This window comes from Lontra canadensis, unplaced genomic scaffold (assembly GCF_010015895.1).
Source record: "Lontra canadensis isolate GAN:19392208 unplaced genomic scaffold, GSC_riverotter_1.0 scaffold43, whole genome shotgun sequence".
In the NCBI taxonomy this organism is placed as follows: Eukaryota; Metazoa; Chordata; class Mammalia; order Carnivora; family Mustelidae; genus Lontra; species Lontra canadensis.
The window spans coordinates 3,537,677-3,559,786 of record NW_022631037.1 but is presented as its reverse complement, the minus strand read 5'-3'; the positions used below and the strand labels follow the sequence as shown (position 1 = coordinate 3,559,786).

At 36.8% G+C, this 22,110-nt stretch overlaps 1 protein-coding gene across 1 annotated transcript in view; it reads right to left on the bottom strand.

Moving 5' to 3' along the window:
- Positions 1-1,934: 1,934 nt before the first annotated feature.
- Positions 1,935-22,110, bottom strand: part of HSF5 (heat shock transcription factor 5) — a 47,187-nt gene continuing 27,011 nt past the window's right edge. Inside the window, exon 6 of the mRNA XM_032871951.1 lies at positions 1,935-3,487. Coding sequence (XP_032727842.1) covers positions 3,417-3,487 — 71 coding nt within the window. The 3' untranslated portion in view covers positions 1,935-3,416. The remainder of the gene's footprint in view (positions 3,488-22,110) is intronic.

Below are 22,110 nucleotides of genomic sequence, written 5' to 3'. Positions count from 1 at the left end.
CACTTAGATTGCTTTTACACTGAAATTTTAGTTGTGGTAAGAAGCACAGAAGACTAAAAATGTTTTAGTTGTACAAATGAGAGTATATAAATTGATCATCTGTAAAATGTGGCTAGCAATAATTGCACTGTAGGTTGGTTATAAAACTTTGAGCTGACATAATGCCTCTAGAGCAAAAAAGTATGAGTGCTTTCTTTACCTTGAACATTTTTTCCCTAAAAAAGGTTTATGCGAATAATTTTGGCATTTTTGGCCTAATAATTGACATAGAGCTGAGAAATAAGCTCTAAAATAAATTCTTAATTTAGCACGTTCTCTTTATTGGTTGGACCTTAAGAACACAATGTAACCATAGACCTTTATAGCTCTTTTCAAACAAATTTTTTAAAAACTTCTATGGTTTTATATTTTTTATTTTATGTATATTGTGTAATAGTAGAGCATAAATAATGCAAAATATACATTACTGTATATTTAATAGATGCAAAAACATCTCCTACCAATGGACTTTGCCTCACCTGTTCCTGCTTGAAACTTGCAAAGGAGTTAAGAGACATAAACAAACCTAAGAGTTAATATACACACTTAGTTAAAAGAAGGAAAATAAAAATAGATGTGGTTTCCCTCTCTCGAGGAAACTGCATGATCTAGGAATGATGCTAATATGTATTGTGAACCTGGGTATCCTGTGAGATACTCAGGATCAAACCAAATAGCCCTATGTAGTTTATTGCACTGATATATTGTGTTTACTAGGTCACCAGAATTGACAAGCAAGAGAAATTATTCTCTGGCTTATCCCTCAGGGGTTGATATACCACAACTTCCACAGAGATGTCATAAAGATGTCATTACTGTGGTAATGAAATGCCCATCTCACTGACATCAACCACCTAATCTTACCCATGAGAAAGATCATCCTTCAGGATCTATTTCCACATCTGGATTGTCTAAAGTTACTGAAGACTATTCATTCTTTTCCTTAAAAAAAAAACAGGTTTTTTTATAAACATGTCCAAGAATTGTCCATATCCCTAATGGCATCTGAAAGATTCATTCGCTGTTCAATTGCAAATGGGAAAAAAAAAAAAAACAAACAAACCCTGACACTTTTTATTTAAAGTCAGATTCTTTGAAAAACAGAATACATTCTTTTTTAAATTTTGCTAAGATGACTGAGGTTTCTACTGATCACCAATAAAACAGTAAAAACAAGCAAGACAAATCCAGTTGAAATACTCACTTTATTGTTGACTGATTGAAATTTATCGTGCTTAAGGTGCTGAAATACTGAGGTCCTCGTCAGAAACCTTGTTCATATGTGTCAGACCCTACTGGCTAATTCATACAAAGATTTTATTTTATCTTTTGCCATTTTCCCCAAGTCAGTGATGATAGCTTTAGTTGATAGGTAGCAGGCATGTGAGCAGAGCAGGAGATCCAGCTCCTTGGTCTGTTGTATTAGTATATAAAAAAGTTTGGGAAGCTGATAAAGGTATTTCATTAATTAAGCTTTAAACCACTGAAACCAAATCCATGCCAAGGTTTCTGCTTGACACATGTTCCTCAAAAGATATTATTTCTTTCAACATACACAAAGCTAAAAAGGCATATTAAGGGAAAGAATGTCTCCTATACAGTTTATCAGCTTCTCAACATGACAGAGAAAAGGCAAAGTTCCTTCATTTGGAAATTGGGTCTCCTCTTCACATACTCTGCCAAAATACATAGTCAGGCCAAAAGATGGAGGAGTCTTGATAATTTGTTCATCTTTTAAACCTTGCTAATAAAGATGAGTAAATGCCCATCACATGGACATCAACTAGTCTAATCAGATGGACCAAACAGGTCACTTTTCAGAATCTACTTTCATATCTAAACTGAGTCACTGCTTACCAATACAGAACTCATCCTTTTTGGAAAAACTATCTCTGTAACATTTCTATGGTTTGACGTCATTGAGAAGGTGCAATGCAATTTAAGAAATGAATTGTTACACCCACGAAGAGTAGCATAGTATTTATGTCATATCACTAAGTGCCTTTTCTTTTTAATTAGTTTCATATTCCTAGGCTTTCCTTTTGTTCCTGCAATTCTTATTAGGACAACTGAAACAGAATCCAATAAGGAAGTTCTAGCCAGTTTAAAAAGACTTTAAAATCAGAAAATTTCTTGCTGTCATTGGATGAGCAAGTGAGGGATCAACCACAGAAAGTGGACACCCAAGATACCTCTCCTAAAAACCGGTCCCACAGTCCTACTATTTGAATTTAGAATCCTACAGAGGGGATAAAATAAAAATGTTATGGTCTATCCCACTATCTAAAATTCTCTCAGAAGCTTAAACCAGACATAAAGTATTAAGAATGTCAGAGGTATACAGTTTCTGTTAAATGACTACTAATCAGTTTTTCCCAAAATTTGCATGCAATATCTCATATAGATGAGAATTTATATGTACTTAATATAAAAAGCTAATGCAAAAAAACAGTGTTAAATCTCTTACTGTTTTTGTTCACACATTTCCCCTTCAAATTAAATATCTTACACATGCATCCTTTATCCTTCTATCCTGCAATATTAATAAAAATACAAAGCTTTAAAACTTTTAAATCTACCAGCATTTATAAATATAATAAACAAATACTTTTCTTTAGAAGACACTTAAATAAGTGATATACAACAAAACCTTCTTACCATTTATGATAATGTATCATTAAAATTAAAGAAAGATATGAAAATAGAAGAATGCTCCCATTAATATAAAAGAATCAGGGGCTGTTAAGTGTGATGGATGGTCCAAGTCGGGATGCCTTGCTTTTGAAACAGAATGCTGGGTTAGGAAGTAAGAGCATTTCCTGGTTAATCACTTAGAAAATTAGCTCTTTCTCAGAGTGTCTTCCCTGGAATTCCTGACCCATTTAGACCTGTGATCTTGGTGACCTCACATGCCTTTGTTTCTCACACAATCTTCTCTAGAAGGATCACACTGTGACTTGAAACAGATAGACTGAGCTCCCCACTGGCGTTGTGCTGACTACAGTTTGAGAGCGGCAAGATAGCAAAGCAGCACACACACAGATGATTCTCCAGCACACAGATGCGGCAGCTTTTAGATGCTTCTGGACTGTAATAGAAGGCCAGGACTTTTCATTTGAAAGGGATCTGGGCAGCAAAAAGAAAAAAAAAAAAAAGGCTGCTTGATGTTTAGTAGTTTGTCAAGGTAAATAATCTGAAACAGCAGTAGTAAATACCAAAGTTCCAATTCTCAATTAACAAAATTCTCAATTAACAAAACAAAAATACTTTTTTTTTTCCTTAACAGAACTGAAAAAAATCCCAACAGTGTGTCATGTGCAAGGCTAGTCTGCCTCCAGCTACAGCTAGTGCACAATGTCACATTTATCATCCGTTCCTCACTCTTTTAATTCTTCCTCCTTTGGAAAGTGCTCCTGCTTGCAGGCCACATCCACCAGCAGATGAAGATCTAGAAAGAAAGAAGGTTTGTTTACTCACTCTTAGCCTCTTGGACTGTAGAGCTCAACAGGTAAGTCTTCAGACAAGAAGAACAAGTTGCTCATGTTTAAATGTAGAATTGGATCTAAAATTATACTATCTCATCAGATTCTCAGTTTTCGGTCATTCCTTATACCTCTAGAACACACAGACACAGCCCAGTTGTTAACCCAATGAGACCAACAAAGTGTACAGTTTATATCTTTTCAGTGATGTAGCTGCCTCTTTTCATTTCAACTGCCTTTTATTTTAAGTGAAAAATTAAGGAAAGGTGTCAAAGGGATCAAAGTGAAATATACACACACACAAATTCATTTCTTTGATATTATAACAATGAGTGGGTGGGTGGCTTGTGGGAATATGAAAAAGTCATGTCTTCAGAAATACAATGTTAAAATAAGTAATCACTATTTTTCCAAAGTTGATTGACTCCATAAAATTTCCACTTACTGACAACACAGCTGCTCTCTTGTAGAAAAACCCATCTGAACTCTCTATAAAAAAGAAACATACCCTTCATGGAAGAGACAAAGAGGGTTGGTTCACCAAGAATGGAAAGAACTAAGGGCGCCTAGGTGGCGCACTCTGTTAAGCATCCAACTTTTACTTTGGTTCAGGTTGTGATCTCTGGGTTGCTACCCCAGGGCCCAGCCTCTGGCTCTAAGCTCAGTGTAGTCTGCTTGGGTTTCTCTCTCTCTCTCCCGTTGCCCCATCCCTCCTAAAATAAATAAACAAATCTTTAAAAAAAAAAAAATGGAAAGAACTAAAAAGTGAACTCTTAGCTCAGGTAGTAGATTTTGTAAGACAAAAAACTAAGATCATGTATAGAAGTAGAGCTAAAGTACCTGAGTAACACAGGCAGAAGTAAAAAGACCCTAATGTGGCTTCTAGACTCAAGCTAATTAGTTTACAGCTTCTAGAGCAAGATACACACTTCTGGTTTATAACTTCTAGACCAGGGAATCCTTTTAGGTTTGTTTTGAAGCTTACAATATTGCTGTAGTAGCCTTTCGGAATTAAACTAAACTATACAGCATGAGTTCTTGATTTAATTCTAGACACAGACTTTTATCATTATATTTCTAGAACACAGCTTTTGTGGGATTGACCAACAGAGTAGGCAAGAGACCTAATTCGATAAAATAATTCTACTATCATATTTGAGAGAATCCAGAAAGCATAAGGAATAGTAACTACTTTTGCCATATTTTGTAAAAGGCAAACCAGTCACTAGGGGCAGGTAAACTCATCTGGTGAACAACACTACAACCTATCCAAAAAGAACAAGTGATCTGGGGCAACTGTTCACTTGTTGAACAGGTTAAGCATCTGCCTTTGGCTCAGGTTATGATCCCAGGGTCCTAGGATCGAGCCCCACATTGGGCTCCCTGCTCAGCAGGAAGTCTGCTGGTCCCTTTCTACTCCCCACCCCTGCTTTCTCTCACTGCCTTTCTCTTTCTCAAATAAATAAACAAAATTAAAAAAAAAAAAAAGAGCAAGCAATTTACCCAGATGAGCGTCTTATTTATCACTTAAAATTCAGTTCTTGTGCATCCATGATCATAACAACATTATTCACAATAACCAAAAGATGGAAGCAATCCAAGTGTCCAAGGACAGATGAGTGGATAAACAAAATGTGGTATATACATACAGTGGAGTATTAACCTTAAAAAATCAGGAAATTCTGACACATGCTAAAACACAGTTGAGTCTTGAAGATATTACGCTAATTCAAATAAGTCAGTCACAAAAAGATAAATACTGTGTAATTCCACTGTACGAGTACCCAGAGCAGTCAAATTTGTAGAGACAAAAAGTGGCATGGTGGCTGCCACAGGCTGTAGGCTATTATGGGAGTTACTGAATGGACACAGTTTCAGTTTAAGATGATGATAAAAGCTCTGGAGATGGATGGTGGTGATGGTAGTGCAACAATGGGAATGCGCTTCATGCCGCTGAAGTGTACAAAATGTTTAACATGCTAAATTTCATGTTATGTATACTTTACCATAAAACAGTGCTCCTTTTCAGTCTATATAACAATAAAAACCAGTCTCATATTTATATAACATCTTTTTTTCAAATAGTTAAAGTGCATTATTATCAGGTCACTTAATTGATCCTGAGGAGTAAACTGCTACCAGAAGCAAGAAACTCTACTCTAAGCCAAATGGTTAATAAGTAAAGCCAGTGTTTTCTCAACCTTGTGGCACACTGGAATTACCTGGGGATCTTCTAAAAAATACTGATGCCTATGGTTCCTACCGCAACATTCTGCTTTAATTGGTGTGGAGTGCTACCTAGGCATTACGATCTCTAAAAGCTGCCCCAAAGATGTAAGAATAATACCTAACGATGAACATTCTCTAAACACCTCAGCTCCATATCAGAAGAAGGACAGGCAAACATATCTAAGGTAAAGGCTAATAAAGCCACTGGGCACCTGGGTGGCAAGTCTTTAAGTGTCTGCCTTCAGCTCAGTTCATGATCTCAGGGTCCCGGGATCAAGCCCCTCATCAGGCTCCCTTCTTGGCAGAAAGCCTGCTTCTCCCTCTCCCTCTGTCTGCCTCTCTGCCTACTTGTGATCTCTCTCTCTGTGTCAAATAAATAAATTAAAAAAAAAAAAAAGGTTAGTAAAGCCACTACAGATTTCACATGGGGAGGCAGACTGAAGAACAGCAGCAAAAAAACCCTTTTTGTTTTTTTAAAGATTTTATCATATTGATAAGTTCAAATCATGGACAAGAACACATCACAGACAGGCATGCTTGAAAAAGCAATAGCCCAGGGGCACCTGGGCGGCTCAGTTAGTTAAGCATCTGCCTTCCACTCGGGTCATGATCCCAGGGTCCTGGGATTCAGCCCTGCATCAGGCTCTCTGCTCAGTGGGGAGCCTGCTTCTCCCTCTCCCTCTGCCTACTGCTCTGCTTACTTGTGCTCTATCTCTCACTGTCAAATATATAAGTAAAATCTTAAAAAAAAAAAACAAAAAACACAATAGGCTGGGTGGCTGTGTAGCAGCCTCAGAATGAGTTATGTAAATGAGTGTGTACAACAAACCCTCTTACCCTTCATGATTGGCTTTAAATTAGCATTTGGCACGTGGCTTCCAATAACAGGCATCAAAACATAGTAGTTTTATCAAAGTGAGCTTCCTTCATTAACAAAGCTGCTGGTTAAGGAGTTAAGAGTATAGAGACCAATAAAAATACAAAAAGACATAGACTAGCTGGGTGCTACTAGACGTTTATATGACTTCATTTAGAAAGAGAAGCTTGCATACTCATCCAAGAAGGTAAGTATTTGGGGATTACAGTAGCTCAGTTGGTTTGAGAGCTGAAAGGCCTTGAGGGAGAAGAGCATTGCATCTACTTGTTTGGGAGTGTTAATTCCTACTGTGAGCACCCTCTAGGGTTTGGGGATTATTGTCTTAATGAAGTCTCATCCATAATCCAACAGCTACAAAATAGGAAGTCCTTTCTTTAGGAATGAATAGAACTTTGCTTGTAAACATTCACTTTCCCTTAACCAGAAAGTAAATATCCCATCAAAACAGAAATGAGTATAGATTTTACCATAAGATTGATATTTGGGTATATCCAGTTTAGGGTGATAGCATTACAGAAATTGGAGGAGCATGACTGAGCATTTCCTTAAGTTAATATGTGCTCAAAAAGCTACACACAGCATGGCAATGATTGTGATTGGCAATCTCCTTCTAACAAAACACACATCTATTAAAATCAATATAATCTGGATATTTAATCAACTTGAAGTCTCTTATTTGAAAGAAATTCAAAGAAAGCTTGAAGCGTGAGAAAATGCTCCTACTTAAGTCAGGCAGATGCATCACATTTTCAAAATAATTCAGTTACAGAAGGGCACTGAGAAGTTCTGGAATATAGGATGCCCTGTTCAATGAGATATTGAACAATATAATGATAGTCCAACAGTTAATGTTATAATCATAGTATTTCAGAATTTGGAGGGAAAGGAGTCTTTAGAAATGATTTCATGAAATTTCTTTATTTTTATCATAAATAATACATTGTGAAAGGTGAAACCCTATTGAGGGGACATACAGTTGAAATTTAAATGATACTTTAGGAATTTCACATTTGGTTCCTATCATTATTACTTTAATCTTGGAGTTTAGTATCAAAATTTAAAACATTTGGTCATCTCTGAGAACTAAACTAAACATTAGTCAATTTTGAGCCCTCCTCAGAAGTACCTCCTTATCTCTTAAGGGCTTCTCTGGTCATCAAGGATCAGAAGCTAAGAACAACGACTTTCTAATGTAGATTTCAATAGACTGAATGTTTATCTCCCTGAAATTCATAGGTTGAAACCTAACCCCAATGTGGTAGTGCTAGAAAGCTGGAATTTCTGGAGGTCACTAGGTCATGAGAGTGGTACTTTATGAAAGATATTAGTGCCCTTGTAAAAGAGATCCCAGAGAACTCCCTCATCCCTTCTGCCATATAAGAGATAGCAGGAAGATGGCCATCTATGAACCAGAGGGCATGTTCTCACCAGACACTGAATTTATTGTGCCTTGATCTGAGGCTTCTCAGCCTCCAGAACTGTGAGAAATAAATTTCTGTTATTTATAAGCTAGCCACTCTATAGTGTTTCTGTTATAGCAACCTGAGTAGAAGAAGACAGAGTAGACCAACTTTTTCTGTAAAGAACCAGATAATATATTAATATCTTAAGCTTTGGGGGCTATATGGTCTCAATTACAACTATCTGACTCTGCTGCTGTAGTGTAAAAGAAGTCACAGACCAAACATAAATGAATGGGTGTGGCTGTGTGTTCCAACTAACTTTTTTTATTATAGACACTGAAACTGGAATTTCATATCATTTTTATGTGACAATCTTCTTTTGATTTTCCTTCAACTATGCTTAGTTTGCAGGCCATATAAAAACAGGCAGTGTGCTAGATTTGGTTCACAGGTCACAGTTTACTGACTTGTAGCACTCACGAGGGGCATAATTGAGAGAGTTAACCAAAACAGAATATTTCATCAAATAGAATATTATTATAATAGTTGTAAAAAAGTTATCTTTTCTTTCTTCAAAGAAAATATACAAATGGCCAAAAAGCATGTGAAGAGATGTTCAACATCACTAATCATTAGGGAAATGTAATCAAAACCACAATGAGTAAAATAAAGATTGCTAGGATGGCTATAACAATAATAATAATAGTAATAGTAATGGGAAAATAATAAGTGTTAATGAGGATATGGAAAAACAGGAACCCTTGTACATTGCTGTAGGGAATGTAAAATGGTGCAGCTGTTATGGAAAATAGTTTGGCCAATAGTTAAATGCAGAACTACGATATGACCCAGCAATTCCACTCCTATGTGTATACCCAAAAGACTTGTAAACAAATACTCAAATACATGTACACATATGTTCACAGCAGCACTATTCACAATAGCCAAAAGGTAGAAACAGCTCAAATGTTCATCAGCAGATGAATGGATAAATGAATTGTGGTGTATACATACAATGTACTATTATTTCACCATAAAAAGAAAATTCTGAAACAAATGCTACAATGTGGATGAACCTTGAAAACATTATGCTAAGTGAAATAAGTCAGACACAAAAAGTCACATATTCATGATTTCACTTATATGAAATATCCCAGAAGAGATAAATCTATAGAGACAGAACACAGATTGGTAGCTGCCAAGGGAATGGAGGAGGAGGCAATAGAAATAACTGCTTAATGAATATGAGGCTTTCTTTTGGATTGATGAAAATGTTTGGGAACTAGATAGAGGTACAGGTTGCACAACACTGTGAATATACTGTCACTGAGCTTTGCACTTCGAAATGGTTAATTTTATGTTTTGTGAATTTTATCTAAAAATGTATATTTTCCTATTAATGTGAAATGACCAAATTTCCCTGCCAGAGAAAGCAGAAAATGGCTACAAAAAGTAAAATTCATAGCCAAACATTCCTGAGTTTTAAATGTCAGAACATTAGCAAAATAAGTCAATCAGAAAAAGACAATTATCATATGATCTCCCTGATATGAGGAAGTTGAGAGGCAACGTGGAGGGTTTGAGGGGTAGGAAAGGAATAAATGAAACAAGATGGGATCAGGAGGGAGACAAACCATAAGAGATTCTTAATCTCAGGAAACAAACTGAGGGTTGCTGGGGGGAGGGGGCTAGAGAGAGGGTGTTGGGTTATGGACATTGGGGAAGGTATGTGCTATGGTGAGTGCTATGAATTGTGTAACCCTGGCGATTCACAGACCTGTACTCCTGGGGCTAATAATACATTATATGTTAGTAAAAAAATAAAAAATTATTAAAAAATTTTAAAATGTAAAAAATATTTTTAAAAAGTCAGAGCATAATGACAAGATATGAAATGGCATCTTAGTAAAACATTTCCAGTTCTTGGTTCCAGAAGAATAAAACTGTGGGGGACACTATTCGTGTGTCCCTATCACGTACCAAGCCCAAGGCAGTTGTTCAGTAAGTACTTGTTAAAAGAAACCTGAGGGGTGGTTTGACTCCTTACATGTTCAAAACTTATCTTTGAATGTACTTAATGCCACTGAACTATATGCTTAAAAATGGTTAAGATGCGGCGCCTGAGTGGCTCAGTTGTTAAGCGTCTGCCTTCAGCTCAGGTCATGATCCCTATGTGATCCCCATGGTCCTGGGATTGGGTTTCCTGCTCAGCGGGAAGCCGGCTTCTCCCTCTCCCACTCCCCGCTTGTGTTCCCTCTCTCGCTGTCTCTCTGTCAAATAAACAAGTACAATCTTTTTTTAAAAAATGGTTAAGATGGTAAAATGTAGCTTATATCTATTTTACCACCATTTTTTTTTTAAAGATTGCTTTTTTTCCAAGCATTTTTTTAAAAAGTAGATCAGTAAGAGTGGGGAAAAAAGCAATTCATTCGCTAAATAAACACTGAGTGCCACAGCTAACCTCTCAGCAATGAACAAAACAAAGTCCTTGCCCTCATGGAGCTAACCATCAAGAGGGGAGAAAAATAATCAACAAAAGATGTCAAGTAGTGATAAGTCCTACCAAGGAAAAACAAAAAGGGATAAAGAATAGAGATTGAGGGAGGGCAGGACATGGGGAATAGGGTGCTATTTCAAAGAACATGGTCAGGAAGATTTCTGTGATGAGCTGGCATCTGAGTGGAGAACTGAATGAGATAAAGGAGTAAGCCGTGTAAATACCCAGATGAACAGCAAGTGTGAAGGCAAGAATGTGCTTGGTTTGCTCAAAGACTAGTGAAGAGATTGCTGTGGCTGGAATAGATGAGCGGGACCAAAGTGGTAGAAGATGAAGTCAGCGCAGTTGCCAGGAGCCAAATCATTCAGCATCCTGCAGACCATAATAAGGACTTTTAGATTTTATTCTAAATGTGATGGAGAACCACTGGAAAAATTTAAACAAGGAAATAATTAACATTTTTAAAAGGACGACTCTATTGTGTGAAGGAAAGGTTTTAGGGGCCAACAACAGAGCAGGAAGACTGGTTAAGAAGCTACTGCAATCATCGAGGCAAGAGATGGTAGTGCTCGGACCGTGGTGAGAGTATGCGAGGGTGATGAAATGGTCAGATTCTGGGTCTCCACTGATATTAAGCGGTTAGAATTTGCTAATGCGTTGGATGTGAGAGAATAAAGTCAAGATTTTTGGCTGACTAGAGGTGACTAGAAGTATTATTTCCTAAAATAAGTAAAATTGGGGAAAGGATGGAATATTCTAAGTTTGGAACACCTATGGGATATCCAATCAAAGATGTAGCATAGGCAATAAGGTATGCAGGTCTGGAGTTCAGAGAAGATTGAGGCTTAAGATATAAATTCAGGAGTCATCACTATAAAGATGATAATAAAAGCAATGAGACTAGTTGGGATTACCTAGGAACTGAAAGAGAAGAAAAGAGGTCCAAGAATTGAGCTCTGGGACTCATCAATAATTAAAAGTCAGGAAAAATAAAGAAGATTCAGTAAAAGAAACTACGGAGTGACTAGTGCAGGTGCAGGTGAAGGAAAACCAGGAACAGGTGATACTGCAGAAGCCCAGCGAAGGAAGTACTTCAGGAAGTGTGAAGTGGTGTGTTCAAATGCCGCAGAAGTCCAGGAAAGTGGGGACTGAGAACTGGGCAACTTCACAGTCAACATAAACCTTGACAAGAGCAGTTTCAACTGAGTAACAGGAATGAAAACCTGGGTGAGGAAAGGATATGTTTAAGGAGCTTCTGTCTAAGGGAAACACAAAAATGGAGTAAAAGCTGGATGGAGATATGAATGAAGGAAAGGTGAAATAATTTCTTTTTATCACAGAACTTACGATGGCATGTTTGTATGCTGATAGGAATTACCTTACATAAAAGGTAAAAAGTGATTATTGAAGAGTAAAGGGGGATGACTGTAAGTGCTAAGTCCATAAGTACATGGGATTCTATACACGAGGACAGGCCCTCTTGGGTAACTTGGTTCCATGGTAACAAGGGGAAAGGCAGACCGTAGCATTACAACTGGAGGTAGACTGATAGATTTGTTGGTGGGAAAATATGAAAGTTCTCTTGTATCGGCTTCTATTTTCTCCGTAAGAAACAAGGTTACAGCTGGGAATGAAAAGAGGAGGGTGTTGGAAGTGAGAGCAGAGATGACATGGTAGATGACATGGCTTTGGAAAATGGAGAGTATACTACGGAAACACAGGATGCTGGCAACACTGGGAACCCACATGAATTTGAAGTGACACCAGTCGTTTCAAAGGTATTTAACAGTAATAAACATAATGACAGCACTATGAAAATGATAATTATTGCTAAAATTCCATTGCTACCATATACTGACTAGTTACTATGTACCAGGCACTATACCAGGCTGGTTATGTTTTACATTATCATTATCTTCATTTTATAGGTGATGTAACTGAGGCTCAGTAAGGCAAATATGTCCAAGATTACCATGGTAAATGCTTCCAGATTTTAATTTAGAATTTTTATTTAGGAGAGTCTGGTGGCTCAGTCAATTAAATGTCTGCCTGCAGCTCAGGTCATGATCCCAGGGTTCTGGGATGGAGCCCCACATCAGGCTCCCTGCTCAGCAGGGAATCTGCTTTTCCCTTTCCCTCTGCCCCTCCCCCTCACGCATGCTCTCTCTAAAAATAATAAATTTTTTTAAAAAATTTTTAAGAATTTTTATTTAATTTAGGTTTTAATTTTAAAAAAGGTTTTTCTAAAACCAAAAGCCTTCTTCCTGTCAACTATGCCATACTGCCTTGAGTAGATAGTATATAAATCTTATACGGACTTTGATTAGGTCTTCTAATCCCACAGAACCCTATATACAGCCATGTATACAGCTATTTCATGGACCATTAGGTTAACTTCTATCAAAGTAGAATAATTTTATACTTCATGAATTGTATTTATGTATGCATTCTCATTACAAAAGCTAACTTTTTAGCAAAGAGGTTCTAGTTTAAATATAAGTTATTTACTCCTTGCCCCTAATAAAATGGAAATGTGATCAGATGTCCTAATAATGCCAATATGTCACAACTCTTCTATTTCCCAGCAGGAAGCCAAGGTCAATTAAGACTCAGCTGTCAACACCACTGACCAAAGGATAAGATTTTACTTAGGGGGAAAAAAAACCAACATGAAGAGTTAATAAGAATAATTAATGTATTAATTATGTAATCAGTTACACTTATAACCATAATAGTGAAAGAGATGAAATTATTATTTTAACAGCAGGTACCAGAATTCCTCATGGGGAGGTAACTATCTTTGTAGAGACTATTGTTTTGGGTGGGGAAGATAAGGCCTCAAAGACATTAGGAAATAGATGAAATGCTTAACTTCTCTCCTTAAGTAAGAAAAAAATAAAAAAACAGAGAAGAGAAGGTATAGCGCCAGTACAAGGAAAGATGACAAGGCGAAGGCCATAGTGATTAGTGAGTGACAAGGAAAGGTGAAAAAGTGGTAAAGTGACTGAAGGCCTTTTTTTTAAAAATATTTTATTTATTTATTTGACAGAGAGAGATCACAAGTACTCAGAGAGGCAGGCAGAGAGAGAGAAGGGGGGGAAGCAGGCTCCCTGCTGAGCCGAGAGCAAAATATAGGACTTGATCCCAGGACCCTGAGATCATGACCTGAGCCAAAGGCAAGGCTTAACCCACTGAGTCACCCAGGCAACCCACTGAGCCACCCAGGTCCCCACTGAAGGCCTTTTAAAAAAGAAAGACGGAGGGGCACCTGGGTGGCTTGGTTCGTTAAGCAACCGACTCTTGATTTCAGCTCTTAGGGTCATGAGACTCGTTGTACTCGTCATACTCCAAGCTCAGGGCAGAGTTTGCTTGTCCCTCTCCCTCTGCTCCTTACCCCACTTGCTCGCATGCTCTCTCTCTCTCTCCCTCAAATAAATAAAATCTTTTTAAAAATTTTAAAAATAAAAAGAAAGATGGACAACATTCCATTTAAAATTATTGGCAGTATTCTAAATGTAAACCCTTTTTACCATCCTTCAGAAAAGTATTGAACACATACAAATGCCTAATATAAAGGCCCAGGGGAAGGTAGAAATCAAAGGAAGAGGGATAAGTTCTACATCTGGTTACAGCATGGAGAAGACAGTAGAGAAGTGATGTAAGAAATGGGAAATGGATGAATCGAAATTAAACAAACAAATTTTAAACGCCACTGTAAGCCCTAGAAATTCTACAAAATCTTGGAAAAGCATTTTAGGTGTGGGATAAGGTTAGCTTGAGTCAATCATATCTAAACCTCCAAAGTCAGATTAATAACTGGGATGTGGGGGTGCCTCATGGTGTAGTTGGTTTAACATCCAACTCTTGGTTTCAGCTCAGGTCATGATCTGTCATGCAATCAAGCCCCACATCGGGCTCAGCCCTCAGCATTCTCTTCCCCCTTCCTCTGCCCCTCCCCACTGCACACTTTCTCTCTCAAATAAATAAATCCTAAAAAAAAAAGGGAATATAAATATTTTTTCAAAATATTCTTAAAATTTCCCATTCCAATTATTTTAATGCTTTTAAACTTATACTATAGGAACACTTTAAAATATTTAAACACTTTTAAATATTTTTTCTTTTTAATTTAAAAAATCTAGAAAAATACAAAAAGGGAGTGAAAATTTCCCATAATCCCACCATTGTGTATACTCAAACAGAAACTGAAAGGTAAAAAAGTACCTTTCTACACTTCCAATTCTACTTTCCCAGAGGTAACCACTGTTACATCAACCAGTTTTATCATATACTTCCATATTTTTTCTATAATTATATAGTATATACTTTTTCTTTCTAGAAAGGAGGCTATCCCAGACATACTGTGCTACAAAACTTGCTTCATCCACGTAACATATAATGAACACTTACTATCTTTTTGAGTAACAACATAGCAAGTTATTTTATATTCTTAAGTGGTTACATAGCATTTCATCACATTAATTTTTCATATCTAGGTCCCTCTTGTCAGGCACTTATGCTTTTTCCAAATTTTTGCTATCATAAATGACACAACAGTGAACTCTGTAGGAGAGATTCCTAAGAGTGGAATTCTTAAATCAAAGCATAGGAGCATTTTAATTATTTACAGATAATGACTAAGCCCTCCAAAAGGCTATACAAATTTACATTCCAGTTACAGTATAGGAGAGGTTCCTTTTCTCCTAAAATTTTATCAAACCTGGATATTAGCAACAGCTTAAGTTTTGCCAATCAAACTGCCAAAAAACCCCACAAACAAACAACTTTTTGGCTGATTTAATTTGCATTTCTCTACTGACTTCTCTGAGGGGTTCAACATCATTCTATATGCATATTGGTCATTGTGTTTCTTCTGACAAGCACATCCTTAGTATCATTTTATTTACTTTTATTGGGTTGCCTTTTTCTTATTGGTTTGTAGAAGCTTTTATGTATTACTAATACAATGTTTTATATTTTGTTGTAAATATTTTCTTAGTCCATACAAAACAGACTTCTAGTTATCTCCTAATATGTATTCTTCCCTTAAAAATCACGGTGGTGTTTAAACGGGCAGGTGGTCCCCAGCTAAAGACTACATTTCCAAGCTTCCCTGCAGCCAGTTTGACCGTGTGACTAAGTTCTAGTCAAAATGGTGTGAGCAGAAGTGACGATTATGCTCATAAAAGGAAAGGATATTTATAGCAGGATGCTGGCTGACATACTGATAAGAGTGGTGAGCTGTTTTTAACCATGCAATAGGTACCTGAGAGAGTGCCACATCAGCTCTCGACAGCTTACTCTCAGACTGTATCAGACTGAGAACAACAAGCTTCTGAACTGTTTAAGATACTGGTTTTTTTGTTCTGTTTGTTACAGTAGCCTAACTTACATGTGGGCTAACACAGAATTTGGAATCTAGAAGAGGAGCGCTGCTATTATTCAAAATAAAATACACGGTATTGGCTTAGTAGTCAGACAGCAAGTAATTAAGACACAGCAGGTTAGAATGCTGATGATCTTTGTAATCCATATCACAACATCTGATAAAATTGTTGCTGTGATAGCCCTGGAAGGCAGACCACACACCAAGAGAGCATGCAACCATATAGGGGGAAAGGCTGACAAAATTTACCGTGTGCTCGCTGTTTCTTGACACATTCAGCAAAGCCCTAAAATAAGAGATGAACTTGGGCTAGAGGCAGCCAGAGAGCAAGCAGAGATGGAAGGGAATAATTCTCTGCCTGTGGTTGATAACTTATTGTCTAAAGTTCAATAATTTGGATTATGCACCCCATTGCTTCATTATCCCAACCTGAAATAGTGGTAAGAGGTCCTCAAGCTTTTCTCAAGTGCTACTGATAGACAATGGGAGAAAGCTCTGTGGCAAAGATAAGATTAAGATCAGATGTTATCTTTCCAATGAAACCCATTCTTTTAGATGATCTCCATACAGGTTCCATTAGGTTGAATGAAATGGATGGGCAAAATATAGACAGTAAATCAAATTCCAGACTTGTCAGGCTTAAAATCTACCTAAATGAGATCCCTGTTATAACTCACATCTGGAATGACCAAAAAGCAAACAAAGCAGTAGTCTTTTTTTTTTTTTTTTATGAATTGAAATGCCAGATAAGTAATAAGCCTGGCATGCTTGTATGATGTGTGACTGTTCAGCCTCTAAAGTAATCCTCTGACCTTTTAGATCCACTCTAGCAAAAAATAGGCAGCAAAAACTGGATTGCTCCATAGAAATGTATATTCCAGAGGTATTTGGCTTGCTCACTCTGTAGAGCAGATGCCTCTTGATCTTAGGGTTGTGAGTTTGAGCCCCACATTGGGTAGAGATTACTTTAAAAAATAAAATGTTAAAAAAAAAGTGAAAAAAAAGAAATGTATATTCCCCAAGGACCACATTAGCATAATGATTTGTATATAACAATAATGTATTCCTTTTTATTGCTGAGTAGTATTCTGTTGTTGTATGGATATACTGTAATTTATATGTAATTCATAAGTAATTCATAAGTTGTGGTGAGTGTATCTTTAACTATATTCTTTTTTTTTTAAGATTTTTTTATTTATTTATTTGACAGACATAGATCACAAGTAGACAGAGAGGCAGGCAGAGAGAGAGGAAGGGAAGCAGGTGCTCCACTGAGCAGAGAGCCCGATGCGGGGCTCGATCCCAGGACCCTGAGATCATGACCCGGGCCGAAGGCAGAGGCCTAACCCACTGAGCCACCCAGGCACCCCTCTTTAACTATATTCTTAAGAAAATGCCAAATGGTTTCCAAAAATGGTTACACTATTTAATCCCACTAGCAGTATCTGAATAGTTCTAGCTGTCTCATCAACACTTAGCATGGTCCTGTTTTTTTCTTTAAAAATTTTAGGCATTCTAATGGGTGTGTAGTGATATCTCATTATAGTTTTAATCTGACTTTCCTAATGATTAATCATGTTACATTTCTTCATGTGCTTATTGGCCACTTGTATATCTTTTGTGAAACGTCTGTTCATACATTCCCCCATTTTTGAGTTGCATTATAAGAGTTCTTTTTACAGGGGCACCTGGGTGGCTCAGTGGGTTGGGCCTCTGCCTTCGGCTCAGGTCATGATCTCAGGGTTCTGGGATTAAGCCCCATGTTGGGCTCTCTGCTCAGCAGGAGCCTGCTTCTCTCTCTCTCTCTGTCTGCCTCTGCCTACTTGTGATCTTTGTCTGTCAAATAAATAAATAAAATCTTTAAAAAAAAAAAGAGTTCTTTTTACATTCTAAGTATGTCCTTTGTTTTGACATGTGTGTTGTCAATCTTTTCTCTTAGACTCTGGCTTGCCTTTTCATTTTCTTAACGGTGCCTCTCAAGGAGCAAAAGTTTAATATTTTGATGAAATCCAATTTATCAATTTTTTCTTTATTAATCATGCTTTTTGTGTTCTAAGACCACTTTGTCCACTCCAAAGTAGCAAAGCTTTTCCTCTTTTTTTTTTTTTCCAAGAAGTTTTATATGTTTGAGTTTTATATTTAGGTCTTGGCACCACAGTTAAAAATCAATTGACCACATATGTATGGATCTATTTCTGGACTCTTGTATCATTCATCTATATGCCTATCTTTTCACAAATATCAAACTATTTTAATTATTATAGCTTTCTGTTAAGTCTTGAAATCAGTAAAATCTCCTCTAACCTTTTGTTTTTGAAGATAGCTTTGGTAATTCTCTGGTCTTTGCATTTCCTTTTAAATTTTAGAATCAGCTTGTAATTAAAAAAAAAAAAAGTCCACTGGAATTTTGATTGGGATTGCACTGAGTTCACAGATGAATTTGGAAAGAACCCTCACTTCAAGAAAATTGGATCTTCTTATCCATGAATATGGCATATCTTTCCATTTATGTCTTCTTTAATTTCTTTCAATGTAGAGGTCTTGGACATCTTTTGTTCAACTTATTTCTAGGCATCTTATGATTTTGGTCTTATTGTTTTTATTTCATTTTCCAATTGTGTGCTGCTAGGTTGGAGAAATACAATTGATTTTTGTCTATCAATCTTATGTCCTACAACCTTGCTAAATTCATTTATTTGTTCTAGCAGCTGCTTTGTAGAGTCCCTAGATTTTCTTCAGATGAGCAATCATACCATCTGCAAATACTTTACTTCTTTTCAATCTTTATGCCTTTTATTTCTTTTTCTTGCCTACTGCAATGGTAGGCCCACCAGGACAATACTGTATTACAAGTGGTGAAAGTGGGTATCCTTGCCTTGTTCCCAGTCTCTGACGTATATAGCAGTCTCTCACCATTAACCATGATCTTGGTTATACATATTTTAGAGATGTTACTTATCAGTTTGAGAAATTTTCCACTATTCCTACTTTGTTGAGGATTTTACTATGAACAAGTACTGAATTTTTTCAAGTGCATTCCCTGCATCTATTGAGATCATCAGAAAGTTTTTCTCCTTTATTCTGTAATATAACAAGTAACATTGTTTAACATTTGAAAATCAATCAAGCCTTGCATTCCTGAGACAAACTCTATTTGGTTATGGAGTATTATCCTTTTAAATATTGTTGGACTCAATCTGCTAATATTTTGATAGTGATTTTTACATCTATTTTCATGAGGATTCTTACTTTAAGAAAAGTCTTTGATAACCAGTTCAACTTTTTGAATAGGTATCGGGCTATTTACCTGGCTCTTGGGTGAATTCTGTTAAGTTGTATTTTTCAAAATACTTAACTGTGTTGTAAATTAATATAAGACTGTCCCCTGTATTCTCTTGTTATCCTTTCAATATCCATAAATTCTGAGGTGGATATCTCTTTTTCATTCTTGATAGTTATGATTTGGGTTTTCTTTTTTCTTGATCAGTTTAGCTAGAGGTTTGTCAATTTTGTTGATCTTTTCAAAGAGTCAGTTTTATATTTGTTAATTTTCTCAACTATTTTCTATTTCACTGATTTCTATTCTTATTTTTAGTATATCCTTCCTCATGTTTACTTTCCTTTTTTTTTTCTAGCTTCTTATAGCAATACTTCAGGTCATTGATTTTAGATCTTACTTCTTTTCTAATACTACCATTTAAAGCTACACATTTTAGGGCACATGGGTGGCTTACAGTCACTTAAGCATCCAGCCCTTGGTTTTGGCTCAGGTCATGATCTCATGGGTTATGGTCTCATGAGTTGTAAGATCAAGCCCTGCCTCTGGCCCCACTCATACATGCACTCTCTCTCTCTTTAAAATAAACAAATCTTTAAAAAATAAAAATAAAAAATAATAACAAAGCTACATATTTCATGCTAACATTGTTTAAGTGCATCTCACAAACTGATGTGTTTTCATTATCACTCAATTCCAAATATTTTCTAATTTTTCTTGAGATTTTGTCTTTGAGTTATGAATTATTTAGAGTATATCATTGTATTTCCAGATGCTGGAAGTCTTCCTTGTTACTTCATTGTCACTGATTTCTTTTTAAGATAGATTTATTCATCTTAGAGAGAGAGAGAGAAAGTATGAGCAGGAGAGGGAAGGGGGAGAGAGAATCTCAAGCAGACTCCGCACTGAGTGCAGAGCCTGATGCAGGGCTCGATCTCAAGACCACAAGTTCACAACCTGAGCTAAAAACAAGAATCAGACACTTAACTGACTGTGCCACTCAGACGCCCAATTATCACTGATTCTAAATTTTTTTTATAAGATTTTTTATTTATTTATTTGACAGAGATCACAAGTAGGCAGAGAGGCAGGCAGAGAGAGAGAGAGAGAGAGAGAGGAGGAGGAAGCAGGCTCCCCGCCGAGCAGAGAGCCGGATACGGGACTCGATCCCAGGACTCTGGGATCATGACCTGAGCTGAAGGCAGAGGCTTTAACCCACTGAGCCACCCAGGCGCCCCATTATCACTGATTCTAATTTAATTCTGTTGTATTCAGAGAATACACTTTGTATGATTTTAATTCTTATAAATTTATTAAGACTTGTTTTATGGCCCAATATATAACCTATCTTGGTGAATGTACCATGTGCACTTGAAAATAATACATATTCTGTAGTTTGGGGATGCAGTGGTCTATAAATGCCAATTATATCAAGATGGCTGATTATGTTGTTGAGATGTCCTATGTCTTTACTAATATTTTGTCTAGTTATTCTATCAATTACTTAGTATGTTAAAATATCCTACTCTCGGGATGTCTGGGTGGCTCAGTCAGTTGAGCATCGAACTCTTGATTTTGGCTCAGGTCATGATCTCATGGATCATCAGACTGGGCTCCATGCCTAGCAGGAGGTCTGTTTGAAGATTCTCTCCCTCTGTCCCTCCCTCCACATGTATGTGCATATGATCTCTCTAAAATAAATAAATAAACCTTTAAAAATATATACTACTATATTGAGGAATTGCCTATTTCTCCTTTTGTTAATTTTTACTTCATATATTTTAAAGCCCTTATTACACAAAAATACATTTATAATTGATATGCTTCCATGATGAACTGTTCACCATTATGACGCAGACCCCTTATAATGCTCTGTCTTAAAGTCTGTTTTATCAATATTTAAAAGTAACCATTGCAGTCTTTCATACTTCCTTTTTGCATGTTATATCTTTTCCCATCCACTTACTTTCAAGCTACATGTCTCCTATAGCCAGCCTATTGTAGGAGTTTGCTCTTTTATCCATTCTAGCAATTTCTGCCTTTGAATTAAAGTTTTTAAGACCATTTACATATAATCATTGCACTGGTGAAATTTGGATCCACCATTTTATTATTTGTTCTCTGTGTTATTTTCCTTCCCTTTTTCCCCTTTCCTGCCTTCCTTTGGATTATTTCTATTTTGTTGGTGATTACCCTAAAAGCTACAGTATGTACTCTTGATTCATCAAAGCCCATACTAATCAATACATTTACCACAGTCTCCTCCTGCCTGAAGAACACCCTGTAGAAGTTCCTTTAGTGCTGATCTGTTGTGGCACATGCTCTCAATTTTGTGTTTATCTAAAAATGTTTTCAGGGTGCCTAGGTGGCTCAGTGGGTTAAAGCCTCTGCCTTCGGCTCAGGTCATGATCCCAGAGTCCTGGGATCGAGTCCCGTATCGGGCTCTCTGCTCAGCAGGGAGCCTGCTTTCCCCCTCTCTCTCTGCCTGCCTCTTGGCCTGCTTGTCATCTCTGTCTGTCAAATAAATAAATAAAATCTTTAAAAATAAAAAATAAAACTGTTTTCATCATCTTGCCTTCATTCTTGAAGGATTATTTTTTTAACTGGGTAAAGACTTCTAGGATTGCCATTTTCTTTCCTTATAGTAAAAAACGTGACTTTACCCTTTTCTGGTTTCCATTGTTGTTCAGAAAGAAACTGTTAGTTTAATTCAAGTGTGGGCAAATTATGACCTCTGGGTAAAACTGGGCCCAGCGCCTGTTTTTGGAAAGACAGCTTTACTGGAGCACCACCACAACCATTCGCCTATGTACTGTCAATGGCTGGTTTTGTACAAGGGCAGAATTGAGAGGTTAAACAGATCACATGGTACTAGCATAAAGTCATACAGACAGACCAATGGTCTAGACTGGAGAGGCCA